The sequence below is a fragment of the Nycticebus coucang genome, chromosome 1 (genome assembly GCF_027406575.1).
Source record: "Nycticebus coucang isolate mNycCou1 chromosome 1, mNycCou1.pri, whole genome shotgun sequence".
NCBI classification, from domain to species: domain Eukaryota; kingdom Metazoa; phylum Chordata; class Mammalia; order Primates; family Lorisidae; genus Nycticebus; species Nycticebus coucang.
In genome coordinates this window covers 64,068,997-64,082,283 of record NC_069780.1, presented here as the reverse complement: position 1 = coordinate 64,082,283, position 13,287 = coordinate 64,068,997, and the positions used below count along the sequence as shown (strand labels likewise).

Sequence of the window (13,287 nt, the reverse complement as noted above, 5' to 3'; positions counted from 1 at the left end):
ATAGTGTGGTTCAGATCCCCTTCTCCATGTTCATGATTAAAGACAGAATAATAAGCTGTCTTCTGAAAAACCCTAACATCATCTTCTTCTGATTACAGGTCAAACACAACACTTTAAAGATGCCTTTTCAGGAAGAGATGCTAGTATTATGGGGTTGCCCCTAGCTTTTTATTATGGAATGTATGCATATGCTGGCTGGTAAGTTGATATCCCCAGATCTGGTGAATTTTATGGTTTATTCATTCCTCCAAGCACTTTGCTCGGTACTTCGGCTTAATACCACGCAGGGAGCTAGGCAAATGGGATCAGCCATGATCCAGAGTGATGTGCTGTACTCAAAATGAGAAATATGTATGGTCCTCTATCAGTCTAATTGTTGTGTGCATGATTTAAACATAACAGGTTTCTAGTAAGGATGACTACTAGATTTAGCCCGATGTCATAAAAAACAAATTCTGAGTCCCAGCAGCCAGTGCAAATTACTTACAAGTATGTATCAGTAAGGACACAATAGCACCATAAGGTACCAAAGAATAGTACTTTCCTTGTCAAAGGAGCTTCCAGCTAAAGCTCCAAAGGTGTTCACAAATGGTAATTGATTTTTCCCACCATCCCATAAGAAGTAAAAAGAACTCAGATATAGAATTAAGTAAGACATTCCCAGGAGGTAAAATAATACTCCAAAGGCAGGGAAAGAGAAACCGACATAACAAAATCAAGTGTACTAGACAATCTGTTACATTTTGAAGGACCTTACAAGTTCCTTAAAATTTCCCCAGTATCTGAAAAGAAAAATATACAACAAAGATGATTAAAATAGGAAAGCCGTGGATAAATTTACTTTGAGGTATATCCATCTGTAATCTGTCTATAATACTGTCTGGATAAGGCATTAGGACTTTGTAAATAGGCCTTGCTGTTTCAGGCATTTGAAAAACAATAATCATGGATAAGAGTGGGATTTTTTTAAAAATACATTTTATTTACCTAGTAAAATTTTGTTGAAGTGACAATTGCAAGAAAGCCCAGTAGGTATAAAAGAATTAAACACCAAAACCATTCTAGAAAGAATACATTTCCTTGGTGTAGGGTAAATGATAGCAAAGTTTCTTTTTCCATTATTTAAAAAACTAATAGTTATGTAGCTTTAGCTGTGAGAATGTTCTATGAGCCTAAGAATATCAGGAAACTACATTAATTCAAAACTTCTATAAATGCATTTTCAACACAAATATAGTTTCTTTAGTGTTTGGGATCTCACCTTCCAGCTAATGCAAGGAATGTAAAGATCTATTTCAAAATAAGTGGAGTGTTTACCCTACTAATCTCATTGAATTATGAAAATAAAGGAGAATTAGGAGTGTACCGAAATTTAAAACCTTAAATGGCCTTTAAAGCAAAATTTGTTTGAAGATTACTAGATGATTGTGGCTCTAAGAACATCAGTGTAACATATTTATATATTACCAGAATATTTTTGTAGTCATTGTAAGCAGTAATTGTGAATCCCTCAATATTTTTGAAGTCTTGTTACTTTTGTCCAAAGAGCACTGTGGTGCTAGGTAGAGAAAAGAACTGAGTGTGATCACAGGGTTAGAAGGAGAATTAAACGTTCTAGGTGTATTCAGCCTGGGATCAGAGTCTGCGTCCTGGGGCTGCAGCCAAACCACTGGGAGATTCACCACAGGTTGCAAAGGGAGAGGTGGCGAAAGCTTTCAGTTCCGGCCAAGTGTTGGGCGCTGAGCAATATGCAATCAGGGATGTGGAATGTAGATGTAGTCACAAGGGAGACTTGATTAGTCCTGTTGAATGAAGTTCTTTTGCCTGTGAGTACCATTTCTCTAGGCTTTTGAGAGCTGATGTATTTCTCCATGTATAAAGATTCTTTTTGTGTTGTCTTATTAATATTTGGTTTAGCTGATGCTGAACCTAAAATGTTACTCTGTTTATAGAGTCTGAGGGGTGGACATGAACTATTTTTATGCTTTTACTGATTTAATCCTCACGTCTATTCTCTATGTTAGAAAATAAGAAACCGTTGATTTCCTTATATCCTAGAGAGTTTGATCACAGCATTGGCAAAGAAGTCCAGGATTTTAAATGGAAAGTTATCTGATGCAAGTGGCTTATGTAAGGGACAGATAAGTATTTGCGCTTCCATAGCAGGTTGTTGTGCTACCTGAATGCTGCTTTGTGAAGAGGTAGAAATAATCTGGCTGTTAATCTGTGGTCATCAGTCTGAGAAAAAGGAAACTGTGATTAGGAAAAAAAAATAGCCTGTTGGTTTGGAGTTCCAGAATAAAAGTTATTATCTGGATGTAAATGGAACAAGATGGAGACTAAAAGAATTCCCAAAGAGAGGGGCATTTATTCACTTTTCAGTTGTAATCGCTGCTTTTCTGGTCTCTCTATTTTTCATGATATAATTGTAAGATTGTGCTATAGAATTATCAGTGGGGATCTGTAAATGAGCCACCATTCCCTATCCTGCTTCTTTGATGCAGTAATGATGTGTGACCAAAAAAATGAAAAAAGAGAGAGAGAGAAAAGGTGGAGGTATTGTAAATGAGTAAGACAGTTATTGTCATCAGAACTCACTGCCCAATCTGTTAGCCCGAATAAAAGCAGCGAGACCACTGTTGTCTTGGAGACCTTGCTCTGCAAGCCTAAAAAGACAATTCCACCAAACCTTGAAGAATCTGAATAGAACACGCTTTTGTTTCTGAGGAGCAAAGAACCTTTCTAGAATGACAAAAACTTCACAGAAACATGATTAGAAGAAAAGAAATCATTAGCCCAGCCAGGTCACGGAGTTAGGTCAGAGTAACTTTAATATTGCCAATGTCCACATTCAGAGAAATACATCTGCCAGTCTGTCCTGTGGCCCTGGGGAGCTCAACCAATTTCAGTCCCATATCCTGATCCAAGGCCAAATATTGCTTGGTGTGATTTTTTTTTTAATTGTGTAATAGAAAATAGTTTTTCAGTATCTTTTTCCTTCCTTTTAAATCCTATCCTCAATGGATTTGGTCTTTCTAAGGCACCTGCTGGGATTATTTTTTACCATTGTGTCAAATCTAATCTACAGAATAAGCTTCTTTTTAAAATAATTCACTTAGTTGGGTATTGGAATGCATTGCTGGCATTACAGGGTCTTTTATGCACAGGCATGGAAAAGCTGGAACAATGGACCTTGTGAACATTCTCTAGAGGCCATGAAGAGATGTAAACCAAAGAGAATACTTTGGACTAATTTCTGGAGACTAGGAGAGGATAAAGGGGGATTTCCCATAGGATGTGAATGTTGGGACTAAAATTAAAAGCTTTTCCTATTTCCTCCCTCCCCCCAGACCTTTCTTTTCTCTGTTCTCTGAAGCTATGGCAAATATTTGAAAATGTGTTCCTTTTTCATAAATATTTCCTTTCTTGCTTTAGCATTGTTAGAATAGACCACTTTCTAAAACAACTGTTAAGAAGGAATGGCTATTTTTGACATGAGAAGCACAGAAATATTTCTGAGTGTGTGTGATTTTTCTTCCTTTCTTTGTTTTTTTTTTTTTGCTTGCTTGCTTTTTGGTGTTTAGTTTTATATTTTCTTCCTGTACTTCTCATTGCCTCAGGCTTATAACAAACACATCAAATCTTGAAGTGCATATTCCAGATATAAATACTGATTGTTGCTTGTTTTTTTTGGTACAAATACAACCTCTATTTTTAGAAACTTTCTAGTCATTAAAAATCCTTGGCTGCCAACTTTTTAGATCATTTTTATTGCTACTATTCTTTCAGGTTTTCACTTGTTTCTACTCAAAATAAAGTCCTTAAGATTGTAGACACCTTAGCCTTGAACATCAAACTGCCTGCTTGTGAATTTAGATGAGGTTTTCATAAAGATGGAGCAAGACAGGTTTTTTCATCCTCGTCTTAGATTGCAAGATACTTGAAGTATATCAAGGATTGATAGTATAATATTCCATTTGATTTTAAGTTTTAGAGAATTTGCACCTCTGCACCTGTGCTCCTGTGTACATATCTAAAATGTTATGTTTACTTTACAAAGGGTAGTAAGATAACAGAAGAGTATATTGAAAATACGATTGTTTTCTTTTATAAAAATGCCCTAAGCCTACAATATGAAGAGGTAGACAAGTCTTTATCTGTATATGTCTAGCTGTTTCTATTATGATCTCTTAGGTTTTTTCCATTTTCACTATCCAGTTATCTGAATACACTTTCTCTGAGGATGGCATATGACTCAAGCTGACATCATAGAACATTAAGAGAGAACTAGGAGCACTGTGAGGGGTCTCGAGCACTCCCCGTAGTTGCAACACAAAATCAAGGAAGCAAGGCATTAGGCATTCCTGGGTGGGATTAGTAGAGTCACAAAGTGAAGGAAAGGAATGTGAATTTCTTAGGGAACTGACTTTAAAGTAATACTTGCAGTTGTATGGAACTTGAAATATTGTGACCGTAGAATGTTTCTTGTCACATAAGAGATGCAGAAAAGTGCTCTGGACTTGGGAAATTTTCAACATTGCCTGCTCTTTAGTTGTTGACTTATGGTATAATGACTAACAGTGTGCCTAAAATTATCTGCCTAAATATACAAAAAAGAAAATAGTAACTTCATAGTCTTGTGACTTCAGGTTATTTGAGGTACTTACTGGAAAGCAGAAAATTAGAAGGAAGAAGTGTGAATTGAGAATTTACGACCTTAAAAAATTATTTTTAATAGTAAGTTGATAAGTTATAGTTGTATAGATGGTCACTTACTTATGATGCCCTGACTTAAAGATTTTTCAACTTTCTGATGGGTTTATTGGTGTGTTAAGTACATTTTTGACTTAAGATAATTTCTTTATAATGGACATAGCTCCAAACTGTAAATTGAAGAATATCTATATAATATTTATGGGGTACAAAGTGATTTATGAATATAAGGTAGAATAATTAAATCAAGTTAATTAATACATTCATCTCAAATACATTCATTTTTCATGGGGAGAGCATTTGAAATTTACTCTCTTAGCAATTTTGAAATGTACAATACATTACTATCTGTACCATTTTCAGTTCCTACTTATGCCCTGCATTTATACTATCTAGGAAGTCAGTAAGCATTCCCTAAAACTGAGGCATATTGCTCTCAGACTTATGTTGCACCCTGAGTTTTAATTGACTTGTCTTCACCATTAATATTTGGATTCTCAGCAGTCAAATGTCATCTTATACTTAAATTCTGTCCCCATTCCCTCTGCCACACTTGTCCTACAGAACATCAGACTTGTGTCTCCTATCCCTGTGCATAGTTCCCCTGTCCCACTTCTGTGCTCGTGTGCTATGCTTAGTCTGGAATGTCCTCAAATGGCTACACCAAGGTTCAAGGTGACTAAGCGATTCTTGGAGGCTCAAGTTGGTTGATTCATCCTCTAGAAAAACTTTCCTTGACCTACTAGGCTTGGCTAGACCTATCCTCTGCTTCACATCCTTGCTGAAATATACTTTTTCCCTGTTACTTTCTACTACAGACCATCCTGTAAACCATGAGCTCCTTGTGACAGACTATGGACTTTCCACTTGCATGCTCCCAGTAACTGACATATGATAAACATGTGAAATATAAGACCTTCCAGACCGAGCACAATAGGGTTTTATAGAAAATGATTTGTGGAAGTTTTTGACTATTGGATATTTTGATCTTATTATATACTGCTATATTTTATAAAGTTTTCATGATTCTTAGTTCAATTTTAAATATAGTAGAACCTCCATAGTTGACCCCTCCCTACATTGACCACCTCGTTAAGCTGACTGAATTTTCATAGAGCAGACATGCACCACATGTACACATCACTATAGTAGGCCTAGTTCCTTATGTTGACCACTTCCATATGTGGACCAGTTTGTTACAGTCCCTTGGGTGGTCAGCTTTCAGAGGTTCTACTTGTAATGTTGGACTATAATAGTAAAATATATTAAAATAATTTGTGAATTATTTATTATTTATTTATTTTTAGGTTTTACCTCAATTTTGTTACTGAAGAAGTGGAAAACCCTGAAAAGTAAGTAGCCAAATTTACACTGAAATTTTTAAGAAGAATAAAGTTTAAGATTACATAATTCAAAAAGTAGACCTGAAGAAGAAATTCAGTGTGGACTAGTCAACTTTATTGTTATCATATTCATTATTATTCTCTTAGGTAGATACAACTTGTTTGATTTTATCATAAATCATATACAAATAACTTAATCACATATTCTACCTTCATATTAAATTGCCTTATACCCTGAAAGCAGGGGAATAAAGTTCCATTTTAGCTTAAACTCAAAAAGTTTCTAATAATTCATGTAAACTTTTTTCATAACTATCCAATTAAAGAGAGAAATGTAATTAATGGACAATTAGTTATTGAAGCCTTAGAACTACTTGGGGAATGTTATAGGAAGTTGTAAATTTTAGTAGCTGAGATTGTTTTCACTTTATTTCCTAGGTAACAGTTTTATAATTAGATAATTTTGTAATGATTTATAGAGTGTTTCTAAATGGACTAAATTAAGAAATGAATTATTTTTATTATCTGTGTATAAACATTTGACTTTGTGCATAAAAATAACAAAAAATCGACACAAGAGGAAAAATATAAAAACCATATAGACTAAATATTATAGTTGTTTAGTTTATTTCATTCTTAATGAATATCTGCTATGTTCCTGTTTTAGTAACAGCTTATATAATCAATATGACTTGCTTATCTTCAAGTATTTTAGTGTTTAGTTGATCAAATTTGGTCAAATATTTAACCAAATAGATGTAACAGTATAATTGATACCATAATAGATTATTTACCCAGTTTGGCAAAGAAAAAACTGGGGAATACTTAACTCTATCCAGGTAGAAGTTGCTTATATAGAGTTTCAAATGATGAGTTAGTGTTCCTTAGGTAGAAAGAAGAGGGAGAGAAAGAAACACGTATATACACAACAAAAGCACCATGATTTCTAGGAAAAGGAACATCAGGAACGAAGGTGAGTCAGTAGGAAATAGCTTGGACATCAGAGAATATGCCTACAGGTTGACAATTCCAATTAAAATAGACTAAGAAACTCTGGCACCAGGTGTCTTGGGAGATAATGAGCTGATTAGATCTGGCCAGGCACCAAGGATGTCAGAGTTTAGAAGACATAAGCCAGCAATTGAGGTCAAAAATGATGTTTCATAGTATCAGATTCAATTGTTATGAAAATCAACATGTAATTTAAACACCGGAAAAGGTGTTTTATTGAGAAATATAACCAATTTATGACAGTATTGTTATATTTATAGCTGGAATTATAGGCAGAGAATACATATTTACCAGGAACTAGTTCCTTCTGGCACTAGTGGAAATGGTAAACGATAGCTACCAACTAAGGGTGTAAACTTGTGGCCTTGGGGCCACATGTGATCTTCCGGATCCTTGAACATGGCCTTTTGACTGACTCCAATTCTTACAGAATAAACTCTTTTAATAAAGAGTTTTTTTTTTTTTCTCTGTGAAGCTTAGAATTGGTTGAGGGGCCACACTTGGGGATCTGAAAAGTCCCCAAGGCCACAGCTTCCCAGGGAAGACCAGGTTGACCTTTTAGTTTTTGAAAATAATTAGTATATAAGTGGCAAAATAGAAAAAAGACAGCTCTTATTAGATTTTATATAAAACATTTATTGAATTTATATTATATAAAAGAAATTATTATGGTTTGTGTTTTTTAACTCCGAAAACATTTTATAGAAACCAATTACTAGAATCTAATATAAGAGTATACTTCTTATACAAACAGCACATTGTATGTTTGTGGACATGACCTATAAGGTGGCATTTATTATGTGCTACGTCAGTGGTGGAGATACAGTTCACATCCTCTTTGAATGTTATTTAACAATTGGAACATAGTTTTTGTTTGCCATATATACAATATTTCATTTGCATACTTTAAGCATATCCTTAACCTTTTACGCCATTGTTACTCCCATCTGAGTTTCCGTTGTGTCCTAGCAGTGTGGTATACCAGGTATGGATTCTCTCTCTCTCGCCCTTTCCTGAATTTAGGGTTTTATTTTTCCTCATTGATAATGTCCATGATTCAGGCCATACTAATACTAAGGACCAGTGACGGTAATGGATTGATTCGGTAGTTTTCTTTTTTCTTGCAAAGAAATTTACTTATCTCAAAACGAGGAAATAATAGCACGTACCTCACTGGGTTGTGTTGGTGAATTAATGTGTATAAAATGCTTAGTTTAGTTGCCTTCATTTTTTATTTTTTCTTATTTTTTAAATATTTTTATTAAGTCATAAACACATAGATCATGTATACATTAATGCATTTATGGGGGACAATGTGCTGATTTTATATACATTTTTAAATCTCTACATAATTATTGCCATAATTACTATTGTAGTGACATCTTTTTTTAAGAGCAAGGTAAAAATACTATTCACATGATGTTGGTTAGGTTTCACTATTCCAAGCAATTATTTTTCTTCAGTGCTTTTGAAAGGAATATGAAATATTATTTTGTGCCATATTGAAACCTGCTCTGTAAACTTTCAGTTCTGAAGTTAAATATGCACTCTTTGCATCTCTATTATTCTTTTTTGAAGCATAAAACATATTTGGCGGGGTACGTGTAATATTTTGATGCATGCATACAATGTGTGACCATCAAATCAGGATAATTGGAACATCCATCACCTCAAATATTTGTCAATTTTTTTGTGCTAAGAACATTCCAAATCCTCTCTTTCAGCTATTATTAAATACACAATAAGTTACTGATAACCATAGCAGCCTTGCTGTGTTATTGAACAGCAGAATTTATCATCCTAACTGTATTTTTGTGCTCATTAGCCAATCTCTCTTACTTCCCATGTTCTCACCTTTCTTGGCCTCTGGTAACAATCATTCTACTGTCTACTTCCATGAAATCAACATTTGAAGCTCCCACATATGAGTGAGGATGTGAGATATTTGTCTTTCTAGGCCTAGCTTATTTCACTTAACCTCGTGTCACCCAGGCTCGTCCTTGTTGGCTGCAAATGATAGAATTTCATTATTTTCTTTTGTGGCTGAATAGTATTCTGTTGTATATAAGTACCATATTTTCTTTATCCTTCCATCCACTTGATTTGATTCCATATTCTGGCTGTTGTGAATAGTGCTGTGATAGACATGGGAGTGCAGATATCTCTTCAGTATACTAGTTCCTTGCCTTTAGATATGTGCCCCACTGCTGGATCAACTAATAGTTCTATTTTTAGTGTTTTGAGGAACCTCCATATTGTTTTTTCATAACGGCTATACTAATTTATATTCCCATCAATAGCATATGAGAATTTCCACTTCTCCATATCCTTGCCAGCAGCTGTTATTTTTTTGTCTCTTTGATACAAGCCATTTTAACTGTGGTGAGATGATATCTCATTGTGGCATTGTGGTTTTGGTTTGCATTTCTCTGATGATTAGTGATGTTGAGCATTTTTTTATATAGCTGTTGGTGATTTGTTATGTTTTCTTTTGGGAAATATCTATTCAGATTATATGCCATTTTTCGGATTATTTGTTTTTTTGCTGTTGTTTCAGTTTTTATGTATTCTAGTTATTCATTTATAGATGCACAGCTTGCAATTTTTTTTTTTTTTTTTTTTTTGAGACAAAGTCTCACTCGGTCACACTGGGGTTGAATGCTATCGTGTTATAGCTCACAGCAACCTCAAACTCTTCGGCTCAAGAGATCTTCTTGTCCCAGCCTCCCGATTAGCTGGGACTACAGGTACCTGCCAAAACACCTGCTAATTTCTCTATTTTTAGTAGAGATAAGGTCTCATTCTTGCTCAGGCTGGTCTTGAACTTCTGAACTCCAGAGGTCTACCAGCCTTGGTCTCCCAGAGTGCTAGGAGTACAGAATGAGCCCCCGTGTCTGGCAGTTTGCAAACACTTCTCTTTCTGTAGGTTGTCTCTTCACTCTGTTGATTGTTTGCTGCACAGAAGCTTTTCAGTTTGATGGAATCTCACAGATCTGTTTTTGTTTTTGTTGCTTGTGCTTTGAGGTCTTAGTCAAAAAATCTTTTTTTTTTTTTATTCTCGTGTACAGATTTCATTGATGTTTCATATGTAAAAAAAATAAATTTACTTTAAGGGGAAAAACATGAGAGTGTCACAATAATTTAAAAGACACTATTAAAACAAAGATTATTATCACTAGTTACATTGGAGGAAATATTTTTAATTTCTGAAAATCATAATTCTGAATAGTTCAGTTAATATATCTAGAATACTTTAATTTGATATCTTATTTCAAGCTCTTAATGAAATTCTCAGGAGAGATTAAGAATCTCTAAATTTTTAAGGTCAGTGTAATGACTAACTCCGAAGTCTAAAGTAAGAAAGAAAACTCTGATGTCTTTTTATTCTTTCACATGAGTTACTTAGACATTCACTTTTTACATGGTGGGGTTTATGTAAAACTTAGCCAACACATTTACTTTTTCAAAATTAAAATATGAAAAATCTACAAAGTCCCCTATTGTACAGTAAAAGTTAATCTTTTATTATGTATTTATCAACCAGAAAACTCAGGATTTTGAGCAATTTATTGTCCTTCTTTTAAAAGTGGCATCTCTTGAAATATTGATAATCAGTTCATGTCATTTAAAACTGAATTCTACTTTTTAGACACAGAGACTGCTTTGAGAAATATCTATAATTAAATATCAAAAACAGATGGTAAAACTATGCAGGCCTAGTCCAGATGTGAAATTTGCATTATTTCATAGGTAGATCCAGCACCAAAATACCTTTAGTAACAAGGGAGAATAATTATGCTTCCGTCTCCTTTGTGACGTGCCAAGATAAATGTGTTTCCCAATCAGTCATGGGCGCGTGTCCAGGTGTGCTGCAACATGCAACTTCCTGGCAGCAGGTGAAATGAATCATCCCCTTTTTACTATCCTCCTCCACCTAGACAATAAAATTTTCCTTTAAAGTGTGACCTAATGGAAAAGGTGTTAATTAATTTAGATCAGTAAAAATAATGATGTGATTTAAAATGCATAGAATGCAGAGTAAGTTTTCATAATCTCAATTGACTACCCTTTACATGTATTTTTATTTCAAGAAATCTGTCAAATTACCTAACATTACTCTATAAAACAATTTCATAGCTGCTATGATAAGCATGACAGATAGAACAGTTCCTTTAGTGTTGTAACAGGGGAGAGAAAAACTTGGAAAAATTCCTGTGTATGTAATTACATTTATAACAAGAAATTTTCCCATGACCTTTCTGTTTGTTTTTTTTTTTTAATAGCTATTCTTAATGACTTATTTATTTTTATTTATTTATTTTTTTTGCAGTTTTTGGCCAGGGCCCGGTTTGAACCTGCCACCTCCGGTATATGGGGCCAGTGCCCTACTCCTTGAGCCACAGGCACCACCCCCATGACCTTTCTTACAATTTTTTCTTCTCCAATAGTAGCTTTGGATTTATGAAAGTAACAATCTTTCATGTCCAATAATTGCCACTGATTTTATAATAATGTAAGAATATTGTCTTTAATAATCATCTATAGCATGGTGATTGGCTCCACAAATATATTAGAGTAAGAATTTTATTTTGAGGGACATTAAAGTCTAGTTTAGACTACGAAGGTGATAAAATCTCAAAGAATACTTGAATTTTAATGTGCTATTGTACCCCAAATAGCATGGGTAGTAATAATGATTGCTAATGTATAAAACTTTTTTTTTTTTTTTAAATCAAAGTGAAAATATAATGAGTTTTTCTCTCTGGTATTACTTTTGTGGGCACTATGCAATCTGTCATTGTTCAAAAAGTTACACAGTGCAAAGAACATATCATTGAGATGTATAATGTTTGTAATCCTGCTCTTTGATTGATAAATCATGTCTTGGGTTGATGAAAGCTAAGAAATGAATTGCTTTGCTTTGACCTTGGGGGTCTGATATTAGTCAGTTTGTCTATTAGACTTGTTCCAGTGTTCTTCTCACTTCATTTATTCCTTCTGTTTTGTAGAGTTGGAAATAGTAGACTTAGAGGAAGTCAGTAAAGCTTGATATCATCAGTCATTTTTGAAGAACAGGCTATCAACATGCTCTGAATAATCAACTTTAATAGAAGGTTTAAATAATCAGAGTGTCATGTTTAATTAATACTTTGCCTGCTTCCAATTGATATTAATTCATGCCTCAAAGTCATCACACCTTGTACCAATGATAACTTCCAAGAAGAGAAACTTGTTCTGGGAAAAGTGCTCAAAGACCCTTAAGGCAGTGTGTTCAATCAGATTGGTCCACAAGCAGTCCCATGATTTCCATTCAGTTCAGATGTTGCCATCTTAAATTCTTAGTATTTGTAGTTTTGGTTTTATTGACTTTTATATCTTATATAATAAGTTATTATATCATAAGGTTTTATAAGACCTGCTGCTTATAGAACACATGAAAGTGTTCACCTGATTAAAAACACAGAAAAACAAATGAAAAAAATCTTGCTCAAATGTGTTGCAGCAAACTTGTGTGACTAGAGGCCAAAAGTTAATTTGAAGTCTTTTATCTTACATTATGGTATTTTAAGGATGCAGCTTTCTGAGAGAGACAAATCTTCTTCTTCATATGCTTTAGATAGTTCTCATTTAATAGTTGCTAGAAAATATTATGTTTACATGGATGGAGCTGGAACATATTCTTCTCAGCAAAGTATTTCAAGAAGGGAAGAAAAAGTATCCAATGTACTCAGCCCTACTATGAAACTAATTTATAAACACCCATACTTCCATGTGAATGCTATAACCCAACTACAGCCCAAGATGAAGGGAAAAGAGGAGGGGGAGGAGGGGGAGGGGGAGGGGAGGAGGAAGATGGGCAGAGGGAGGGTAATTGGTAGGACCATGGCTAGGGTGCATTTTACAAGGGTACATGTTAAATCTACTAAGTGTAGAATGTAAATGTCTTAACACACACACACACACACAAATAAATTGCTAAAAAATAGCATGTAATGTCTTGAATACATATGTACAGATTACAGCAGTAATATGTTGTGATTTTTTATTACAAGGTGGTATTGACTACAATCTTAAAATATTTACAAAGTTTCTATTACAAATACTACAGTGATGTGTGTTTTTAAAGTATATAAACAAATTTTCATAGAAAGTTAACTCAGTATAAATAAATACATAGAGAGAAATCTGGATTATTAAACAGATTTACTTTATAAAAGTA

At 34.1% G+C, this 13,287-nt stretch overlaps 1 protein-coding gene across 1 annotated transcript in view; it reads left to right on the top strand.

Moving 5' to 3' along the window:
* SLC7A11 (solute carrier family 7 member 11) overlaps positions 1-13,287 on the top strand; it is a 70,474-nt gene that overhangs the window by 22,595 nt on the left and 34,592 nt on the right. Inside the window, exons 5-6 of the mRNA XM_053581348.1 lie at positions 99-198; positions 6,021-6,065. Coding sequence (XP_053437323.1) covers positions 99-198; positions 6,021-6,065 — 145 coding nt within the window. The remainder of the gene's footprint in view (positions 1-98; positions 199-6,020; positions 6,066-13,287) is intronic.